The 25073-nt window shown below is 34.6% G+C and overlaps 1 protein-coding gene across 40 annotated transcripts in view; it reads right to left on the bottom strand.

The window, feature by feature from the left end:
* Window positions 1-25073, bottom strand: part of LOC127832143 (keratin-associated protein 21-1-like) — a 43514-nt gene that overhangs the window by 4633 nt on the left and 13808 nt on the right. For 19 of the 40 annotated variants that reach the window (XM_052357409.1, XM_052357437.1, XM_052357445.1 and 16 more), the window contains one exon: window positions 16412-16526. The exons of 15 other annotated variants lie outside the window; for them this stretch is intronic. In XM_052357409.1, the coding sequence (XP_052213369.1) occupies window positions 16441-16526 (86 nt within the window). In that variant the 3' untranslated portion in view covers window positions 16412-16440. Of the gene's footprint in view, window positions 1-15881; window positions 15977-16411; window positions 16527-25073 lie in introns of those variants that run through there. 6 more of the 40 variants (XM_052357413.1, XM_052357430.1, XM_052357441.1 and 3 more) reach the window with 3 other exon arrangements.

Raw genomic sequence — 25073 nt, 5'->3', positions numbered from 1 at the left:
ACCTTGACCTTTCACCACTCAAAATGTGCAGCTCCATGAGATACGGATGCATGCCAAATATCGAGTTGCTATCTTTAATATCGCACAATTTTACCTTTGACCTTGACCTTTGACCTTAACCTTTCACCACTCAACATGTGCAGCCACATGAGATACGCATGCATGCCAAATATAAACGTATATTTTCACTATTATTGCATTAACAAATCACACATACCAAAATAAATTAAAATAACATTGTAAACAATATATCTTGTTTATTCGACATCGACAAAATAATTCGATTATTTCATATGAAGTCATACGGTTCAAGGTTGTGTTTTACATATGCCTCACTCGGTCGTCATCAAAATTGACGAGGCTTCGGATAGGCAGTTTTGGATTTAAAATGTGTTTGAACAGTGGATTAATTCAAATTTGAAATGCAGCCGCGCAAAGTAGGAAATGAGGTCAGGAATTAGTTTGGACTTTACTGGTCGTGACTGATAAATATATCGTCAGAATAAGTCATTGTTTTCATCTATGTTTCTTTCGAACAGGTCAATCTTATTTCGTTCCAACTAAATTTTCTAAAAATTAATACTGCCAACATATTGTCACTGATGTATATTAAGCATACAGCAGGAACGTTGAAGGTACATAAACGGGAGGCGGAAAACTACAACGGGCGAGGCATGGTAAGGGGGGGGGTAAGAGGGTTAGGGTTAGGGTTTGGGTTAGTGTTAGGGGTCGGATTAGGGTTTGGGTTAGGCTAAACCCAACCCTAACCCAAACCCGACCCCTAATCCTAACCCTTACTCTAACCCTTTTTTGGGGTTATCACCCCTGAACATGCCTCGCCCGTTGAAGTTTTCCGCCTCCCTACATAAACACTTACATTTACAACATAGTCTTTTGAAAGTATTTAGTAAATAACCTTATCTTCATTGACGTTTCCAATAAAATAAAACTGTTGTCAAGAGAGTGCAGATGGTGTAATTTGAAAAGTGGATCGAAATATTGATTGCCTATCTGGATTCTCTGCGCATGCGTGAAGATGGCGGCCAGGAATTCAGGGAATTCTTTGTGTAGCAAAAAATACAGGGATATTTTACATTTTCAAAAGCTCAAACGTGCATAGAAAAGGATTTTTTTATCTTTATTTTGATTTTGTGATCATATCGCTGGATGACTAGAAAACGTAAACCGTCAAAAACAATCGCCGGGATAACGGTCAGACAACAACAAACAGTAACGCCAAGAAGGCAAACAAAGAAACCAAAGAAAACAAAATGGCGCAAAATGTTTCGTGTGTACACCAGGATACGGTCAAGTGGTCAAAATGGACAGTTACAAGCACAGGCAAGTCAATCGTTTCAATTATTCGCAAATGCCAAATGCGCCCATGGGGCAATTTATAATGAGCACACCGGCATATCAAGGACAGAGTTTTATGTCGCAATTAGCTAGTCCAATTTCTCCTAACCACGACATTTTAGCGACAATACTGGACCGTTTAATTCCTATGGACAATAAATTGTCACAACTCAAGAAAATTGAATCAAGTGTCTCGACCATGAACATACGAATAGATAAGTTGACAAGCGGATTAGTGACATAGAAAGCAGAATCACTGAAGTAGAAAAAATCGTGTGAATTTAGTGGTAGTGCCGCGGAGGATATATCAAATAAACAAAAGCAGTTGGACACTCTGCTGAAAAATATGAAAACACCTGACAACAACAGAAGATGCACATGTCGCCAAGGAATCGAAAACTTCAGGCGGAGTTAACTGATCTGAAATGCCGAAGTATGCGGGACAACCTTCTGTTTTTTAGAATCCCGGAAGAACAAAATGAAATCTGCGAGAACACTATTTTGGACTTTATTGTCACCAAACTACATATTCAAAATGCAAAAGATGAAATAAAGATTCACAGGGCACACAGAGTGGGAGCTTTCAGACAAGACAAGGTGAGACCAATTGTGGCCAAATTTGCGTTTTTCCCAGATAAGGAAAAGGTGCGGAAAGCAGCCAATCAGTTAAAAGGAACCCCATTTGGCATCGCTGAACAGTATCCCCCGGAAGTAATGGAGAAAAGAAGAAAGCTGGTGCCAATTATGAAGGCGGCACGCGCAGAGGGCAAGCTGGCATATATTACGGTGGACAGGTTGTTCATTAACAAACGGCTGTACGTCGAATAGGAAAACAGTGAGAGTACCATAAAAGTTGTCTCTTGGAATATTGAAGGGCTATCTTCTACAAAGCGTGGTGACAGCAAACTTTTGTCATTTTTGGTCGAACATGACATTATCTGTTTAATCGAGACCTGGACTAACAAGAATTCTACAATTGATTTTAAAGGTTACAGCAATCCCATACACTCGTATAGACGCTTCCAAACACCGTAAAGCAAGACGTTCGAGCGGCGGTATCATTGTATATATTAGAGACAGTATACGCAAAGGAGTTTCTCTAGTAAGAAATAACATAGACTGTCTACTATGGCTTAAAATTGATAAAACACATTTCAATATTAAAGATGATATTTATTTAGCTGTTATATATATTCCACCTGAAAATTCACCAATGCATGATATGTATGACGTAAACATTTTTGAACTGGTTAGAATCTGATATTAACTTTTTTGATAATAAAGGAAAAGTATTTATCCACGGGGACACAAATGCAAGAACCGGCCATAAAGCTGATTTTATTGATAATGATAGAAGCTTAGGTGATTTGATTTATTTGAAATAGATAGTCCACTTCAGAGGGCAGCCCGTGACTCTGGTACAAATAGGTTTGGGGATTATTTGTTAGACGTATGTAAATCTACTAATATAAGAATTGTAAACGGTAGGCTATTTTCGCGATAAAGAAGTTGGCAAATTAACTTGTTTTACCCATAATGGGGAAAGTACAGTAGATTATTTGTTAACATCAGTCAAAAACTTCCACGATTTGACCGATTTTAATGTGCACGATTTCACGGAATTCTCAAATCATGCCCCAGTGACATTTGCTCTAAGCACGAACAACCCGATTATTACTAACGGTAAAAATAATCAGCGCGTATACGTTAAATGGAAACCAGAGTACAGGGATAATTTCGTGCACGACATATTAAACGGTGCTCAAGAACTAGAACACAATTTACAATCAGGTGTGCACTCGCGATGCGATCCGGATTTATTAGTCTCGGAGTTTACTGATTTTCTAAATAAACGAGGGGAAAAATATTTTAAACATGTAGTAAGCAATTATGGTATTAACGATCATAATAGATTCGCCTCTGCTGACACAAATAAACAACGCTGGTTTAACGAAGAATGCAAAGCAAAACGGACTGAATATATTCAAACAGTTTACCAGTATAATTTAATTAAGAATATACATACACGAACAACAATGCTAGCAGCAAGAAAAGAATATAAATATTTATGTCGGAAAATGAAATCTAAGTTTAAACAGAGAACAGGGTATGAAATTAAATAATATGAGTCGCAAAAAGCCTCGAGAATTCTGGAAACTATTTTAAACAAAAAACGGTATCACCGAAAGCAGATAATATATCGCTGCAAGAATTTTACGAATATTTCAATACTCTAGCTGCTGAGGCTGACGTCAATGCAAACAACGACGAAAGTGACAGTTATTTACGGCAGTTGATAACATAGAAAATCCAGTCAGCTCCTACCCGGATCTAGACAAACCCATTTTCCGCAGAAGAAATAATAAAAGCTACAAGGCGTTTAAATAATAATAAGACAGGCTCAAACGATAATATAATTTATGAATACTTTAAAGAAACAGTGCAAATTATAGTCAAACCATTAGAAATACTTTTTAACTATATCTTAGATACGAAAACAATTTCCAAAGAGCTGGTCAACGGGAGTTATTATTCCAGTATATAAACGGGACGATAGTTCCGATCCAAACAATTTTAGAGGCATCACGTTGATAAGCTGTTTTGCGAAACTGTTTACAGGTGTGATAAACGAACGCTTAAATCGTGGGCAGAAACATATGACATTCTTACAGATGCTCAGTTCGGGTTCAAACCCAACTGCAGTACTGCTGATGCGATTTTCATTCTTAATCATTTAATAGAAAAGCAACTGCATAGTAAAAAAGAAACTTTTCTGCTGTTACGTCGATTACCGGAAGGCATATGACCTTATAAATCGCGGACAGCTATGGCATAAAATGATTTTATCGGGAATCGACGGCAAGCTTATATCACTAATCCGCTCTATGTATAGCGAGGTCAAACTTCAAGTTAAACACATGGGCTCACTTTCGGACCCTTTTCAGTAGCAAAGTCGGCTTATTACAAGGAGAAATAACATCGCCGATCATGTTTTCATTATTTATTAATGATATAGAATTTAATTTACAAAACGGACTAAACGCCGGCATAACGTTAGATCAATTGTCTATTTACCCTCCTTCTATTTGCGGATGACGCTGTCATTTTTTTCAGAAACTATAGAAGGACTCCAGGAATCATTGAATAATTTAGAATCATATTGCGATAAATGGAATCTTACTGTTAATATTGACAAAACAAAAATAATGGTTTTCCGAAAAGGGGGCGCGCTTAGCAAAAAATGCAAATGGACCTACAAAGAAAAGGAAATTGAAATAGTTAGCAATTTTAACTACCTTGGTATCGTTATGTCAAGTGGGGGCTCATTTATACCTGCCACGAATACAATATATGGCAAAGCTACAAGGGCGATGAATTCCCTGTTTTGCATTACAAAAGATATGGACGTGCCAATTAATGTTATGTTCAAGTTGTTTGATGCATATGTCTTGTCAATCCTTAATTATAATTGCGAAGTATGGGGATTTAGTACGGCAACTAATATTGAACGTATTCACAGAAAGTTCTGTAAAAGACTGTTAAATGTAAAACTGTCAACCAATTCGATGTCACTGTATGCTGAAGTTGGCCGATTCCCTTTATACATTGGTAGATACCTAAGAATTATAAAATATTTTTTAAAACTGCATCAAAAGAAACAAGGAAATAGTATTCTTACTACTGTCATCAATATGCAAAGATTAGAAATTGAAACACAAAATAACACCTGTTAATTGGTCCTCCAAAGTTCGCAAGATATTGAACCAAACAGGATTTACAGATGTATGGTGTTTCCTGGGTCAGTTATTATTGAAAGCTTTATTCCTTTGTTAAAGACTAGACTCAGAGACCAGTATGTATCTGAGTGGAGAGTTAATGTTGATTCATCAACTTCATTAATACTGTATAAAGAACTTAAACCTGTATTTGAAAGGTCTTTGTATTTAGATGTGATTGACAATAAAAAACATAGAAATATCATTGCTAAAATACGCCTATCATCGCATAATTTATTAATTGAAACAGGAAGACATTATAGCATTAGCAGAAACGAGAGAAAGTGCGCTTTATGCAATCTAAAACGATTTAGAAGATAAATTATCACTTTATACTTAAATGTCCGTTTTATTTAGAGGAAAGAACCAAATATATAGAGGATATTTGTTGGATTCGATGGAATATCGATTTTATTTCACGAGTTGATCATATACAAGAATATTTTCACGAGTGGCGCAGCCACGAGTGAAAATATGTATTGTTTATGATCACGAGCGAATAAATCGATATTCCATCGATTCCAACAAATTTTCTTTTTATTTTATGCTTTTTTCACCGTTTATTTACATTGTAAAAGATGTTTAACTGGATAATGTCGCATGATTTATGACGTCATTTCGTCGAAAAAATGACGTCATTTCACTGTAAACAGTGAAAAATATCGTTATTTTTCACTGTATTTTTTCACTGTTTCAAACAGTGAAATACCAGTTTATTTCACTGATATTTCTCTATAAACCACCGGAAAGCATAAAATAAATATCATCATACTTCTCAGTTAGACCAAGTATGCACACATTTTTGACACTTCTGAATAGTATAATAAAGGACCGCTTAGGAAGTTAGCTATTTACTGTTTAATATGCTTTAAAAAAAAGAGATAATTTTATTTTTACCTGACTCAACGTCTATTTTCTCATTTGAGTATATTTTATAATGAACTGAATGCATATATTGTGTTGCCTGTACCACTGTTTTCGGTACACATGTTGTTTATATGTCAAAATAAGAGCAGTGTTTATATTAACACAAAACACTCTCACACATACTTGTTTTCACCTATCGGATAATTAGTTAACATTTTGGTAAACTTGTATTGTATAATACAATCTGTTATTAGTTATTTGTGCTTTGATTAGTTATATATTGATTTCGAACAATTTTCCACGCATGCATGTATTATTCTGAATCATCACGATGAGCTGTTATATGCTTAAGTGAAATAAAATATTTGTTCTGTTCTGTTCTGTTTATTCCTGCATGCATGAGGAAACTGGTACTTATTCAGTTGCCCATTTATGCTTGGAAAGTCGTCGAAGGCTGGAGTTATTAACGAAGTTTATAATGACTTCATTGAATCCACTAAGGGAAGTAACTGCGCGTGGACCAGTTAAGGATATGAAAAACACATAACAGGGCTTGAACGGCACGTGAATCGCCTTGTGTATACACGATTTCTCCCATTCAAGCCCTCCTTTGGCCAAATTTCTGCTACCCGCAAGAGGAAATTATAGAAAGAGTTTATGCAATAATAATGATTTTAACCATCTTTTTGCGCAAACGTAAATCAACTGTATTTTAAAGCTGATCCATCAAATCGTGCTGTAAATAAAATGAGGCATGTGTCAACAATTTCAGTTGCAAAATAATAGATTAAACAGGGTACATGTTTGTTTTTTAATGTATAAATACAGTTAAAGCCATGACTGGTATTTTAAAAATCCTTTCCAAAAACATTAAAAAAACAAAAATGCGTTTTCAGAACTCAATACTTGAAAATTAGGACAGTTATTACGAGAAGCGCTTAATTGATGGAAAGCTTTGGCCATTAAAGTATTACAATAAATGTATATTAAAATAAATTTATATAAGAATTAATATATATTACAAGTAAATTATATTACAACTGAATTACGCACTTTTCTTAAAAATATCACACGCATGCATTTTGTGATCACATCTATGAAAGTCATTTTCGTAAATCCCAAACATTTATTATATAATAATTATATTCTTCATGTATTACCTTTTTGAAAAAAAAAGATGTCAATCGGGTATTTTGTTGTTAAAGTTTCATATCAAACAATCAATGTTAAGGCATCTGTTCTTTTACATGACCAAGCTACATAATGAAAATAAAAACAACAATCTAACACGTCCATATTACACAACACCACAAGACAAACGCTGTATGAATTAATCAGTCATGCGTCTTGGATTACCGTTTTGCAAAATTGGTGCTAAATTTGAGTGGTTGTGAACTGTGATCAGCGCAACAATACATCTCCGTTCGAAACTAATTCATCTCTAGATGTCTGAATAGTAAATGTTGTCTTCAGTCAATCGTTCCATTAAGTTACAAAGAAACAACAACATGGAAATAAACTAAAATATATGAACATGTTGTTTGCAAAAAATCACAATAGTAACATTTAAACTAAATGTATCAAACAACAGTCAACTGTTGAAAATGATTCTTCATGGAAAAAACTCCATATTTTAGGTCAAATTGATGTATCAAAAGCAAACATCCGATTGTAATGGTTGGTGTTTTTACAGACGCTCAGAAATACTTACTATAATGGTGAACTATAGAATCAGAATCCTATAACGTCGATATGGAATGCATGATTTTCTAGGATGATCACGTGGCTGTTACGATAGCTAATGTTTTCGTAGTGTTACACAAAGATAATACAAACCAAAAAGTGAGGAATGGCAGATTGTAGAAATATATCCTAGTCGAAATTTCAGATTATTCCGTGACAATAAGGTTGAACTCAGTGGTAGTGTCTTTATTGCAATATTTAATCATTCCCAATTGTTTACTGTACGCAATCGACGCGTTAGTTCCAATATACGTGCACATAAGGATGCATTTAACAGTAATGTGTTTGCAACTTTATATTGATGTCAGTGGTTTAGGGAAAGTATAAGTAGCAACCATTGTATAAAGCGGTGAGAGAATGAACTGTTACAAATAGTAGACTTAGCCACACAAGTACAGTTACTGAAAAATTATTATAAAAAAATGTAAATAATAAAATTCAGCTTCGTGCTAGTATAAATTAACATATACATGTCGATCGAATCCGGGAAATAAACATGTCAATAAAATTATGTCAAATTGATGTATCAATGAATTAATGAAATTGATACCTGCCTTTCCTTACAATCCATTGGTCCCGTCTTCGATCATTTACTAAAACGTTTAAAACTAATAAAAGAACGTGATATACACGATCAAGAAATACCGGTTATCAACAAACGTAAATAATAAATCATTTTGATAATGTTACATCGTTAAGGGACAATAATTGTTCATGTTGTTGTATTATTACCCCTTATGTTTTAATTGCCTTACATGTATTGTGTATGTGTTTCCGTGTCTGGGAACAAATGAAAAAATACCGTGTCGAGGTTTTCACGACAGTTGGTAACTGAGACATGCAAGATTCGATTAACTAAAGAGCAGTTGTCAACAGACTGCTCTATTTTCGTTCTTCTATTGACCTGTCGTATGCGTGTTAAGTAACTCACTGTTTTTTTGCAATACTGTAAATTATTGTGTCGTTTCTACGTTTGTACCCAATGTTTTTCAAACATATGTAGTGCAAAGGCGGATGTACGTTCATTAAAATTTTACATTGACTATCAACTATGTACTTTCTATCATCAAATTTTTAATCGTGCATTGATTTAAGATCAGTATATTTCTTTGCGTACGCAGTTCACATCGGTCATTGTCATTTTTTTAATATATTAGATTAATGATTCAAATAACTGCAAGTAAGCAAATAACCTGCATAGCATCACAGTGAAACGGCCCTTGCATATCTGATAATTTACGTCTTACATTTATCGCGTCCAGTTTTTTTCAGCAATGTTCTACAGTATATCATAAATCTTAAAGGAAACGACCTTTTAGCGCTTAAAGGAACAATAAATAAATATTAATGCTTATTACATGGTAGGTGTCTCCATTAAAACATTACAATCACAATTAAATCCGTCAAGTTTATTTCATTATGTATATATTATAAGCAATTTTTGTCAAAATACTTCTGGCGTATTAACTATTTTGTTTAAGATTTGCGGTCGTTTTGTTTTGAAAAGTTGTAAAGGGCACGTCCCACTCATATTGTGGTTTATGTCCCGCTTTAGTTTATTGTAATTTGTCGTTTTAAAACTAATTGTATATAACGTCTCGTAACCATTGACATCTATCTATATTTAATGCTTACACAAAAATGTATCGGTTAATTAAGTGCATTTAATATAATTTATTGTTGCTTATCCATCAAACGTTGTCATGAAACAAAAGCTATTTCAAAATTTGTCCAGCGATCACTGAGGTGCATTTTAGTCACAGCCATTGAGTTATAAAATTATACAGTTTCATACAGATATTTATTAATTTCAATAATTACATTCATTGCATGTTTAATAGATTTAAGAATATTAGTGTTTTCCTAATAATTATAAAAAATATTGTTATGAAAAAGACATGATCATCAGCTTCGTCATCATCAACAAACTCATCGCCACCTGCATTATTCTCCTTTCCCCCATTTCCTTCAAACACATTGAAAGTAACAAGCATACATATTATACAACAATTATTGATTTTCATCTTGTAAAAAACACAAGTACTTTAGGAACCAATACAAAAACAAATGTATTAGCGAGCTTTCAAAGGTTATATTTAATCAAATTGTTTCAATATTCTTCAAAGCAAATACAAGAAATCGTGTCATTACAATGCAATTATATGATTGTATAATGTTACAGATACAATATTTTGATGAAGGGAGGAAAACGATGTTAAACGTTTATTTAATTTGTGTTTGCATGGATCTCCGCTTAACTGTAAGCCCAAATCAAAGCTCCCATTCTTTGCCATAATATTTTAGCTATTTCTTAAAACTGAAATCTTATTAAGAGTATCATATTCAAAATCTAATGTATTAGGATAGCACCACGTATGTTTGTGTAACGTATGTTCTTTTTTACTGTTTAAGATGTACATCTTCGTAATTAAAATGACAGTGTCACTGCTCTCGGCGAATGTTTATAATACATGTATAACACGTAGGAACATTGTGTTCCGTATACAAAAAATGTGATTATTACTATTTCCTTGGATTTGTGATACCCGCCCCCCCCCCCGAAAAAAAAAAGTTATTTCGTTTGCTTTTTTTGTCGGCATTGAAGATCAATACGGGACTGTTCTGACATCAACCAATGTTATGTTCCTCGATTATTTGTATGATTGTGTTAACTTTAATACCAATATTTCTTTAAAACTTTACATCTCTGACACCAAAAGTCCAATAGATGTAATATATTTTTGGGGTCACATGGAATATATATACTTTTTATGGGGTATTTACTATCACAGTCTGATCGTCTACAGAGTTTAATCATATTATGTCTAGTTTGATAATATGAATAATATGACTTGGATTAACAATTATGTTATTTTTCATAACGAAACAAACTTCAAAATTGTAATTATAACAGGTTACTGGCAGGAAATGGACATTATATTATCAAAGCAGACTAGTCTAGCGCGTTTTTCAGACGGATCTTATTATTGTCCTTATATATGTGTAAATGTTTCAAACATGCACATTTGTTATCTAGAATCTCGTTTAGATTTTCACTAAACTAAATTTTACGTTGGAAATTCCGTTGCAATCGATGGAGATCAACAACACACACATAAACCGTTTTAACACTTTATACTAAGTTATATTATACGAGCATGTGGCGTAAATGTAGTGGCAATCATTTATAAAAAAAAAAACGTGACAAAACACAAGATTGATATACGTAAACAAGTGCGGTATAAGAAGGAAGTGCACGTCTAGCTTAAACATAATTATTCATTGATTTTAGTAGCCTATTGGAAAGAGTGATTCAAATAAATTAAATTAAAGTAAGTATACGTTCATTTTCCCGCAACCACTTGTTTGTTTTATTTAACCACAACTATATCGTGCACCTAAAACATTGTAAACATCTGAATTAAGGCTTTGGCCATATGTCAAAGAGCAATTTAGATTTTTATATATTACGAATGTTCGGTATTTAATGATATGCATCAGTGGATATTCCGGAAGAAGTGTTTCATCAGGCTGTGTGTGTTCTCTTGCATTTAGTTCACTCATATGTTCACTTATTTCGAGATATTTTTAATATTGAAAAATCCTATATTTGGTAACAGGTATACTATATTGTGTAGATTTCTCGTTTGTAAATTCAAAATAATTGAGTCTTTCTTAAAATATTTATGTTAAAACACAAATATATGTTTGGTATAGATACGCTATATACACGATTATATTTGTATTATATGTTTCACCATGCTAGAAATGGCATATATACATGGGTACTTTTCTAACGCAATACGTTGTTTTTTTCTATCACGTGACCTTTCGATTAATTAATTGCAATGTCAAAACGTTCTTTAGTAAGTATAAGGCTGTTGTTGATTGTGTAGAAGGATTCCGTTGGATGGCTGAAAAACACGATACGAAAGAGCGAATCCACGAATCTCCAACTTTAGTCCATATTCGATATTTCCATCGTTTTGAGTTTCAAGGGTCATAAATCCGATAAGACATGGCGACACATGCAGCAACAAAGAACTCCAACGGAGCAAACATGTTTGTTACAACAATCTAACGTATTTTTTAAAAAGAAAATATAATTTTCTTTTATAGGCAATGTTATAATTATACAAAACTATATGGCTATTGTGTTAAGTTATTGTTTTTTATAAAACTCATGCAATAATGCAATATTCAAGTAAAATGATGTTTTAAAGTTAAAATATCAATAAAATATATGACATGCAATTCTACATCTTGAGGCACTATCATAAAGTGAAATTGAACCATACGTTATCTCCGTATGTCTTTATATTACTACATGGAAACAAACAGAAATTAAAATTCACTAACGAATTAATTTGCGAACAGCAAATAAATTTTTTAATTGTGTAACACGCATGCTTACAACAATAAGTGTTTGCTTGTGATATTTAGCGACATATTTTAACAAAGTTTACATCGGAGTAGACAAAGTACATTATAATAGCTGATTTCACAATACCGGCGCATTGTTTTGTATTTCTCTATTATAGTTGTGTTATTGATAGTCCAACTGTTGCAATATCAGTGGAGATGTCATTGCTTCGCGATTTCGATATTCCTGTTTACATGGAATATACGTTGAAAAACGTTGACATATTTTTTTATTATAACGGGCTTATAAGGACAACTTTATGAGTCATATATACCCATAGTATTTAACAAAGCATTAACATACGTAGAACATTAAAATTACCTTTATATAGATTTAATTTATGCAGATGTAAACACTTATTTAATAAAATAAAGCGTGTTTTGTTGATTATCACGAACTGTGGGGGGGGGGGGGGAAACAACGTAAGGTTTATTGAATATTCAAATCATGTTGCAAACAAATTAGCAGTTACGTGTGCTCATCCTTCTCATACGATATAAATTGAAGTGATGTACAGTGTCTTGTTCATGTTTTTCTACAAACGAAATAGACACTATTAAGCGTTTAACGTGTCCTAAAGGGCTGTGTGAACATTAGAACATCGAGGAACATTAGACCCTCGAGCTGGGATATCTGGGCTTAACGCATGTGCGTGGAGTGTCGTCCCAGTTTAGCTTGTGCAGTCAGCAAAGACAAATCAGGGACGACACTTTCCGCTTTTATGTACCTTTTGTTTGAAGGAAGTCAATTATTAGCAAACACAAAAAATACAATTAATGCGAAATTGACCACCCAAATTAGCCAGTGCGGCCTGCACAGGCTAATCTGGAACGAAATTTTACGCATATTCTTTAAGACCAGTTTTCCAAGAACAAGACTCGTTTTTATTCGAGAGCAACGGTCGCCGCCGGAAGTCATATTACTTGGCTTAATAGTAAATAATATTTATTCGCTTAAGAATAAACTTATTCAACGCAAAGGATTTTCATTAGAGAAATCCGAAACTCAAAACCCCTATGGCATAATCCATTCTATTCAGTCTACGGTAACACTTAGACTCGTCCACTACATTGTATTTAAATCAATTGCCCTCGTGCATAATCGATCTTTCTTGAGATTGTCGCATATCCGAGTAAGTCGTAGTTTTACACAATTCTACATTTTCTACCATCCTTTCCGCTTATTTACTTATTGTAACGCGATGCTTGCCAGATTTTTGTTATATTCCAGTGTTGTCGAGTTCGGCAACCTTCCTTTCAAACCTATATCGTCATGGCTGGGACTTTGTAGCGTGCGGAACACCGTCAGTCTGTCAAGCGCTCTACATAGTTCGGCACGGACGACAGGATCCTGCGTAATTGACTGTACCAGTGTGGATAACAAATCATTATGTTTATTGGCAAAGTTTCGATGAACACACTGCCCATATGTCAGTGAAAAAAGACATAATGTACTAATGTACGCCGTTCTCGGGGGAATCTGTGTAATACAAATGATCCCAGTCTTGACATTAAAATGCCAAACCTTTAAAAAATATAATTATGTATTTAAACTTTTGTGTCGTTTGTCGTTGAATAACTGAGGAAATTGTATAATACAAGAGAAGCCCTGGCAGATGGCATTGGCGATTCCATGAATTTCTCATATAAAAGACGACAAGTATGTGGTGTGGGGAATCGAACCATGACCCATGGATAATGAAGTCAGAGCATAACCATTAAGGCCTCGATCTGGGCTAAGTGCATGTGCGTTAAGTGTGGTGCCAGATAAGCCTTACACAGGTTAATTAGGGACGACACTTTCCGCTTATATGAATTGTTACTTTTAAAGGAGGTTTTTTAACTGGAAATCCAGTTTATACGGAAAGTATTGTCCCTGATCTGTGACAAAAATGTGCATACATTAAGCCGAGGTGTTTCCAGAATGTGGCTCATTAACCACGTTTCAGCTACAATAATGACGTATCGTGGTATATGGCGAATTAATTGTGCGTGACACATTTTAACAAATTCATGAAACAAACTCGTTTGTTCAGAGCGAGAGCAGAGGTAAATTTTACAATATTTTTGAAAGTATGGCTGGTTTTTAATCTGCAGGTGTAAAAAAGAATTAATCGGACCGACAACCGCAACGAAACTATTTAGAAAATGAAAAATATAAAAATACATATGTACATAAAATCAAAAATAGGAACAAATTCATAAAAAAAAACGTTGACATTATTGCGATTTGAACAACATACACTCATTGCTCCAGTCAGACAGTGAACGTTTGAACATGTATTCAACAGCCTCAAAAGTACATATCAGTGCAACAAGTTGCCTATATCATGAAAACAAAACCCACTAATATTTGTCCGGATTTGATACGGTTCCTAGGACTGGTGTGATTACGGTATTTATCCTGTCACATGCCTTTAAATCAGCCCGATAACCAGGTACCTAATATCCCAAAAGATATTAGGCTAGATGACCACGTGACCTCGAATATCCGTCAGTTGCTGTCCGCGCATGCGCACTCTTGTACTATTTTCTATGTATAAAATATACTTGTTTTCAATTAAACAAATTACAACATACATGTAAAGTACTGTTTGTTTCAAAAATATTATTTTAACAGCATAATTTCGTCTTTGTGTATTGAATTAATAACGATTGACTCGATTTCTGTGTTGTTTAACAAGACGTAAGCTAGCCTAAGCGTTTTGCATGACGTGACGTCACAATGTTTTTGCTGCGGCGTGTTTTTTCCCATATTAAATATTTAAACACAAAATACTGGAAAACTACATATTTTAGAAACATTTCAACGAATGTTGTAAATGTGACGGGATAAATAGAATAATAGGTTGGTGACGTGGATGGAGAATGGTTATCTGGCTCATCGGGGGATCTTATCGGGTGAGCCGAACTTCCTCCGTCTTGCCAGATAACCATTCTCCATCCACGTCACCAACCTATTATTCTCTGTATACGTCATGACGTTAAAATCCTGCGATTTTTTCCCCAAACAGCAACAACAACAGATACATTATAAAAACCAAGCCTGTGATAAATTGGTCTGTGCCACTCGTGAAAATCTATGTTTCTATTCACATTCGGAAAATATTACTTTGCATGAGACATCAACACAATTCCGCAATCAACGACTGAGCAGAGTCGTGCTAATATGGGTCTTATGACATATGCTGTAAGCGGCGCTCCAGACAAGCCTGCACCATTGACCAGTGTCCACAGGAGCTATGCTGTACGCTTAAAGGTAACGCTATGTTTCGAGGTCTCATTAGCGGACAGGGTATCTCCGAAACATACCATGCGATCGCACAGGCTTGTCTGGGGCTACGCTTGCCGTATATATACTACTCAAAATTTGCCAAGGATAACTTTTTATAGTATGTGTAATTTGAAGTTCACCCCTAGCTAGATTCAGCCAGCGTCACGCATAAATGAAAAATCAAAACATTAAAATAAAATCAAAAACACATATTCTAATATCAAAACCTGCAAAATGACAATTTAAATTAGATTAAATTGAAGATAATGTGAAAATAAAAAGTGATCCTTAGCAAATTTTGAGTAGTATATATATTATACCCATATCCGCTCATATCAATATTGCATTCTGATGCAAACAATCTTGCAACGTAGACTTTATTTTACAAACTAGAATTAATATAGAGGACGACATAAAAACGTTTGCGAATGCGTTTATTACCGGTTAAATACCAGAATTGAAGATACAAAAATAAAGATTGAGCGTCGTTGTCCAGAATCATGCGGGTCGATACCGGAGAGATCCACGTGGCATAGACCTAGAAAGCAGGAATATGGAAAAGAATGCACAGCTTTAGTGGATATTTATATTTCTACCTGGAATAAAATGCACACCAATATTATAATTAATATTAAATGGTTCATTAAACAAGTTTGTCAAAATGTTCTCGTTTACAATGCTCATCGATAAGGTAAGAGGTTAAGTTGAAACACTCAATACCATGTTCATTGTACCCATATGCATATGATGAAGATATATATATATGATCGCCATCATAGGTTTTGTGCACAAGCACTATCTGCAATAATTTATATAATGTTATAAGGTGCTAAAAACGGTTAAAACGTGATGTTTTTTACAACAAAGAATAGAACTAATTCGACTAATAGAACCAAATATATTTTGAAATATTTATAATTGGAGCGCATAAAATATTTATTGTAAAATATTACAAAAAGTTTGTTGTAAGTACCTTGAAACTGTTCACCATTTCTTGCTGGGTCAGTATTTCTTGCCGCCCCAACCACCTCCGTAACCACCTCCGTAACCACCTCCGTAACCACCTCCGTAACCACCTCCGTAACCACCTCCGTAACCACCACCGTAACCACCTCCGAAACCACCTTTCTTGCCTCCCCAACCCCATCCGCCGCCTACTCCGTAACCACCTCCGTAACCACCTCCGTAACCACCTCCGTAACCACCTCCGTAACCACCTCCGTAACCACCTCCGTAACCACCTTTCTTGCCTCCCCAACCCCATCCGCCGCCTACACCTCCACCATAACCGTATGCGCCGCCTCCGAAGCCCCATGAACCGCCTTTCTTGCCGCCCCCACCTCCTCCAAAACCTCCCAAGCCACCATCACCATATCCGCCGCCATAACCCCCTAAACCGCCATAACCCCCTTTCTTGCCTCCCCAACCGCCTCCGAAACCGCCACCGTATCCCCAGCCGCCGCCGACTCCCCAGCCGCCGCCATATCCGCCCCAGCGCGGTCTACAGCACACACCTCCATACTTGCAACGTCCGGCAGGGTACTCGTATTTCTTGTTGCACCACTTTTTACAGTTGCAACCACCAAACGCTGCAAGATATAAGAAAATAAATAGTAGCAACCACCGAACGTTGCAAGAAAAAAAAACAAATCGATAGTAGTTCGTTTTTCTTGTAGCTTTTACTTATATCCATACATTAACATTTGCATTGTTAGTTTACATTCTAATTTGTTAGCATATAATTAATAGTTGTCCTTAATGTAAACATTGTTGGTATTTATTCACAGATTTTCGTACTTTTTGAAATAGTAATCAAATTGATCTATAAACAAAAGAATAACATTTTAAAGAGTTTTAATTACTTTTAATAACAATGAACACTCTATAAAGTCCTTGGTTTCTTACTCGGGAACCCTAGATGCAAAAGCTAACGCTCTACCAATTGACCGTTGAGCGAATAGCAATGTAAACGTTTTTGCTATATTATTGATGAAAAGCATTACAGACGCTTTTTTATTGTTCGGATTGCGATTGTTGACTTTAAATAAACGAACAGCTATTTGTACTATTTTTAAAAGTCTGGCTTTTTGAAACGTTATTAATTACTTTTCTTTGAACCTGTGTACATTTTCCTGCCATTTGTCATTTGTCAAAACAAAGAGCCTTTTAACATATTGAAACCAATACACTATTACGTAATATCATAGTTGTATAGCTCGAAATTACATACATAGCATAAAATACTCAGTTGAATTGCCACTTAAAAAATAATTTTCAAAATTACGAAAATCAGTTTACAAGTCCTGTTAACAGGTCTACCGACTTGTTAGCTTCATACAAGGAGTATACCGCACCTTTCATAAAGACATGCCAATACAAGGCAATACATGACAATACGACCATAATATGACAACATGATCAAAGCATGCTGACCTACCATCAGCGGCGGAGAGTAGGGCCGCTACCAAGCAAAGCGCTATGAGAAGGTTCTTCATGGTTGGGACAACAGTAGACGTGGTCCGAAGCCAGATGACGACTCGATTTAACACCATCAGGTATTTATAGAGACCGCGTCAACCAATACGCGGAAAGAGCGGAAAGCGGAAAAAAGTTGTGCGATTTACTATGTAAGATTTATTATTTAAGATTTATTTTGTGAGAGGAATTTATATTATACTTATCAACTTAGTTATGTATTGGTTGCCATTTGTCAATTATCGGTGTTTGATAGAAATGTCTTAAAGGTGCATTTTCACAGATTTTGGCAGGTATTGAAGTTGGTCATTAAATTGTTTACATTGATAAATGTAAACATTGGATCGAAAAAGTTCCAATAAAAAAACGAGAATAAAATTACAGAAAGAAAAAATGTGACCTTAACTGGGCTCGAACCATTAACCCCGAACGACCTTTTAGCGCTTAAAGGAACACTATATAAATATTAATGCTTATTACATGGTAAGTGTCTTCAATAAAATATTACAATCACAATTAAATCCGTCAAGTTTATTTCATTATGTATATATTATAAGCAATTTTTGTCAATATACTTCTGGCGTATTAACTATTTTGTTTAAGATTTGCGGTCGTTTTGTTTTGAAAAGTTGTAAAGGGCACGTCCCACTCATATTGTGGTTTATGTCCCGCTTTAGTTTATTGTAATTTGTCATTTTAAAACTAATTGTATATAACGTCTCGTAACCATTGACATCTATCTATATTTAATGCTTACACAAAAATGTATCGGTTAATTAAGTGCATTTAATATAATTTATTGTTGCTTATCCATCAAACGTTGTCATGAAACAAAAGCTATTTCAAAATTTGTCCAGCGATCACTGAGGTGCATTTTAGTCACAGCCATTGAGTTATAAAATTATACAGTTTCAAACAGATATTTATTAATTTCAATAATTACATTCATTGCATGTTTAATAGATTTAAGAATATTAGTGTTTTCCTAATAATTATAAAAATATTGTTATGAAAAAGACATGATCATCAGCTTCGTCATCATCAACAAACTCATCGCCACCTGCATTATTCTCCTTTCCCCCATTTCCTTCAAACACATTGAATGTAACAAGCATACATATTATACAACAATTATTGATTTTCATCTTGTAAAAAACACAAGTACTTTAGAACACAATACAAAAACAAATGTATTAGCGAGCTTTCAAAGGTTATATTTAATCAAATTGTTTCAATATTCTTCAAAGCAAATACAAGAAATCGTGTCATTACAATGCAATTATATGATTGTATAATGTTACAGATACAATATTTTGATGAAGGGAGGAAAACGATGTTAAACGTTTATTTAATTTGTGTTTGCATGGATCTCCGCTTAACTGTAAGCCCAAATCAAAGCTCCCATTCTTTGCCATAATATTTTAGCTATTTCTTAAAACTGAAATCTTATTAAGAGTATCATATTCAAAATCTAATGTATTGGATAGCACCACGTATGTTTGTGTAACGTATGTTCTTTTTTACTGTTTAAGCTGTACATCTTCGTAATTAAAATGACAGTGTCACTGCTCTCGGCGAATGTTTATAATACATGTATAACACGTAGGAACATTGTGTTCCGTATACAAAAAATGTGATTATTACTATTTCCTTGGATTTGTGATACCCGCCCCCCCCCCCCGAAAAAAAAAAGTTATTTCGTTTGCTTTTTTTGTCGGCATTGAAGATCAATACAGGACTGTTTTGACATCAACCAATGTTATGTTCCTCGATTATTTGTATGATTGTGTTAACTTTAATACCAATATTTCTTTAAAACTTTACATGTCTGACACCAAAAGTCCCAAAGATGTAATATATTTTTGGGGTCACATGGAATATATATACTTTTTATGGGGTATTTACTATCACAGTCTGATCGTCTACAGAGTTTAATCATATTATGTCTAGTTTGATAATATGAATAATTTGACTTGGATTAACAATTATGTTATTTTTCATAACGAAACAAACTTCAAAATTGTAATTATAACAGGTTACTGGCAGGAAATGGACATTATATTATCAAAGCAGACTAGTCTAGCGCGTTTTTTCAGACGGATCTTATTATTGTCCTTATATATGTGTAAAGTTTCAAACATGCACATTTGTTATCTAGAATCTCGTTTAGATTTTCACTAAACTAAATTTTACGTTGGAAATTCCGTTGCAATCGATGGAGATCAACAACACACACATAAACCGTTTTAACACTTTATACTAAGTTATATTATACGAGCATGTGGCGTAAATGTAGTGGCAATCATTTATTAAAAAAAACGTGACAAAACACAAGATTGATATACGTAAACAAGTGCGGTATAAGAAGGAAGTGCACGTCTAGCTTAAACATAATTATTCATTGATTTTAGTAGCCTATTGGAAAGAGTGATTCAAATAAATTAAATTAAAGTAAGTATACGTTCATTTTCCCGCAACCACTTGTTTGTTTTATTTAACCACAACTATATCGTGCACCTAAAACATTGTAAACATCTGAATTAAGGCTTTGGCCATATGTCAAAGAGCAATTTAGATTTTTATATATTACGAATGTTCGGTATTTAATGATATGCATCAGTGGATATTCCGGAAGAAGTGTTTCATCAGGCTGTGTGTGTTCTCTTGCATTTAGTTCACTCATATGTTCACTTATTTCGAGATATTTTTAATATTGAAAAATCCTATGTTTGGTAACAGGTATACTATATTGTGTAGATTTCTCGTTTGTAAATTCAAATAATTGAGTCTTTCTTAAAATATTTATGTTAAAACACAAATATATGTTTGGTATAGATACGCTATATACACGATTATATTTGTATTATATGTTTCACCATGCTAGAAATGGCATATATACATGGGTACTTTTCTAACGCAATACGTTTTTTTTTCTATCACGTGACCTTTCGATTAATTAATTGCAATGTCAAAACGTTCTTTAGTAAGTATAAGGCTGTTGTTGATTGTGTAGAAGGATTCCGTTGGATGGCTGAAAAACACGATACGAAAGAGCGAATCCACGAATCTCCAACTTTAGTCCATATTCGATATTTCCATCGTTTTGAGTTTCAAGGGTCATAAATCCGATAAGACATGGCGACACATGCAGCAACAAAGAACTCCAACGGAGCAAACATGTTTGTTACAACAATCTAACGTATTTTTTAAAAAGAAAATATAATTTTCTTTTATAGGCAATGTTATAATTATACAAAACTATATGGCTATTGTGTTAAGTTATTGTTTTTTATAAAACTCATGCAATAATGCAATATTCAAGTAAAATGATGTTTTAAAGTTAAAATATCAATAAAATATATGACATGCAATTCTACATCTTGAGGCACTATCATAAAGTGAAATTGAACCATACGTTATCTCCGTATGTCTTTATATTACTACATGGAAACAAACAGAAATTAAAATTCACTAACGAATTAATTTGCGAACAGCAAATAAATTTTTTAATTGTGTAACACGCATGCTTACAACAATAAGTGTTTGCTTGTGATATTTAGCGACATATTTTAACAAAGTTTACATCGGAGTAGACAAAGTACATTATAATAGCTGATTTCACAATACCGGCGCATTGTTTTGTATTTCTCTATTATAGTTGTGTTATTGATAGTCCAACTGTTGCAATATCAGTGGAGATGCCATTGCTTCGCGATTTCGATATTCCTGTTTACATGGAATATACGTTGAAAAACGTTGACATATTTTTTTATTATAACGGGCTTATAAGGACAACTTTATGAGTCATATATACCCATAGTATTTAACAAAGCATTAACATACGTAGAACATTAAAATTACCTTTATATAGATTTAATTTATGCAGATGTAAACACTTATTTAATAAAATAAAGCGTGTTTTGTTGATTATCACGAACTGTGGGGGGGGGGGGGGGGGAAACAACGTAAGGTTTATTGAATATTCAAATCATGTTGCAAACAAATTAGCAGTTACGTGTGCTCATCCTTCTCATACGATATAAATTGAAGTGATGTACAGTGTCTTGTTCATGTTTTTCTACAAACGAAATAGACACTATTAAGCGTTTAACGTGTCCTAAAGGGCTGTGTGAACATGTAGAAAACATTAGACCCTCGAGCTGGGATATCTGGGCTTAACGCATGTGCGTGGAGTGTCGTCCCAGTTTAGCTTGTGCAGTCAGCAAAGACAAATCAGGGACGACACTTTCCGCTTTTATGTACCTTTTGTTTGAAGGAAGTCAATTATTAGCAAACACAAAAAATACAATTAATGCGAAATTGACCACCCAAATTAGCCAGTGCGGCCTGCACAGGCTAATCTGGAACGAAATTTTACGCATATTCTTTAAGACCAGTTTTCCAAGAACAAGACTCGTTTTTATTCGAGAGCAACGGTCGCCGCCGGAAGTCATATTACTTGGCTTAATAGTAAATAATATTTATTCGCTTAAGAATAAACTTATTCAACGCAAAGGATTTTCATTAGAGAAATCCGAAACTCAAAACCCCTATGGCATAATCCATTCTATTCAGTCTACGGTAACACTTAGACTCGTCCACTACATTGTATTTAAATCAATTGCCCTCGTGCATAATCGATCTTTCTTGAGATTGTCGCATATCCGAGTAAGTCGTAGTTTTACACAATTCTACATTTTCTACCATCCTTCCCGCTTATTTACTTATTGTAACGCGATGCTTGCCAGATTTTTGTTATATTCCAGTGTTGTCGAGTTCGGCAACCTTCCTTTCAAACCTATATCGTCATGGCTGGGACTTTGCAGCGTGCGGAACACCGTCAGTCTGTCAAGCGCTCTACATAGTTCGGCACGGACGACAGGATCCTGCGTAATTGACTGTACCAGTGTGGATAACAAATCATTATGTTTATTGGCAAAGTTTCGATGAACACACTGCCCATATGTCAGTGAAAAAAGACATAATGTACTAATGTACGCCGTTCTCGGGGGAATCTGTGTAATACAAATGATCCCAGTCTTGACATTAAAATGCCAAACCTTTAAAAAATATAATTATGTATTTAAACTTTTGTGTCGTTTGTCGTTGAATAACTGAGGAAATTGTATAATACAAGAGAAGCCCTGGCAGATGGCATTGGCGATTCCATGAATTTCTCATATAAAAGACGACAAGTATGTGGTGTGGGGAATCGAACCATGACCCATGGATAATGAAGTCAGAGCATAACCATTAAGGCCTCGATCTGGGCTAAGTGCATGTGCGTTAAGTGTGGTGCCAGATAAGCCTTACACAGGTTAATTAGGGACGACACTTTCCGCTTATATGAATTGTTACTTTTAAAGGAGGTTTTTTAACTGGAAATCCAGTTTATACGGAAAGTATTGTCCCTGATCTGTGACAAAAATGTGCATACATTAAGCCGAGGTGTTTCCAGAATGTGGCTCATTAACCACGTTTCAGCTACAATAATGACGTATCGTGGTATATGGCGAATTAATTGTGCGTGACACATTTTAACAAATTCATGAAACAAACTCGTTTGTTCAGAGCGAGAGCAGAGGTAAATTTTACAATATTTTTGAAAGTATGGCTGGTTTTTAATCTGCAGGTGTAAAAAAGAATTAATCGGACCGACAACCGCAACGAAACTATTTAGAAAATGAAAAATATAAAAATACATATGTACATAAAATCAAAAATAGGAACAAATTCATTAAAAAAAAAACGTTGACATTATTGCGATTTGAACAACATACACTCATTGCTCCAGTCAGACAGTGAACGTTTGAACATGTATTCAACAGCCTCAAAAGTACATATCAGTGCAACAAGTTGCCTATATCATGAAAACAAAACCCACTAATATTTGTCCGGATTTGATACGGTTCCTAGGACTGGTGTGATTACGGTATTTATCCTGTCACATGCCTTTAAATCAGCCCGATAACCAGGTAACCTAATATCCCAAAAGATATTAGGCTAGATGACCACGTGACCTCGAATATCCGTCAGTTGCTGTCCGCGCATGCGCACTCTTGTACTATTTTCTATGTATAAAATATACTTGTTTTCAATTAAACAAATTACAACATACATGTAAAGTACTGTTTGTTTCAAAAATATTATTTTAACAGCATAATTTCGTCTTTGTGTATTGAATTAATAACGATTGACTCGATTTCTGTGTTGTTTAACAAGACGTAAGCTAGCCTAAGCGTTTTGCATGACGTGACGTCACAATGTTTTTGCTGCGGCGTGTTTTTTCCCATATTAAATATTTAAACACAAAATACTGGAAAACTACATATTTTAGAAACATTTCAACGAATGTTGTAAATGTGACAGGATAAATAGAATAATAGGTTGGTGACGTGGATGGAGAATGGTTATCTGGCTCATCGGGGGATCTTATCGGGTGAGCCGAACTTCCTCCGTCTTGCCAGATAACCATTCTCCATCCACGTCACCAACCTATTATTCTCTGTATACGTCATGACGTTAAAATCCTGCGATTTTTTCCCCAAACAGCAACAACAACAGATACATTATAAAAACCAAGCCTGTGATAAATTGGTCTGTGCCACTCGTGAAAATCTATGTTTCTATTCACATTCGGAAAATATTACTTTGCATGAGACATCAACACAATTCCGCAATCAACGACTGAGCAGAGTCGTGCTAATATGGGTCTTATGACATATGCTGTAAGCGGCGCTCCAGACAAGCCTGCACCATTGACCAGTGTCCACAGGAGCTATGCTGTACGCTTAAAGGTAACGCTATGTTTCGAGGTCTCATTAGCGGACAGGGTATCTCCGAAACATACCATGCGATCGCACAGGCTTGTCTGGGGCTACGCTTGCCGTATATATACTACTCAAAATTTGCCAAGGATAACTTTTTATAGTATGTGTAATTTGAAGTTCACCCCTAGCTAGATTCAGCCAGCGTCACGCATAAATGAAAAATCAAAACATTAAAATAAAATCAAAAACACATATTCTAATATCAAAACCTGCAAAATGACAATTTAAATTAGATTAAATTGAAGATAATGTGAAAATAAAAAGTGATCCTTAGCAAATTTTGAGTAGTATATATATTATACCCATATCCGCTCATATCAATATTGCATT

This window comes from Dreissena polymorpha, chromosome 5 (genome assembly GCF_020536995.1).
Source record: "Dreissena polymorpha isolate Duluth1 chromosome 5, UMN_Dpol_1.0, whole genome shotgun sequence".
NCBI lineage: Eukaryota > Metazoa > Mollusca > Bivalvia > Myida > Dreissenidae > Dreissena > Dreissena polymorpha.
Note: the sequence above shows the minus strand (reverse complement) of the source record. Positions and strands in the feature narration are given on the sequence as shown.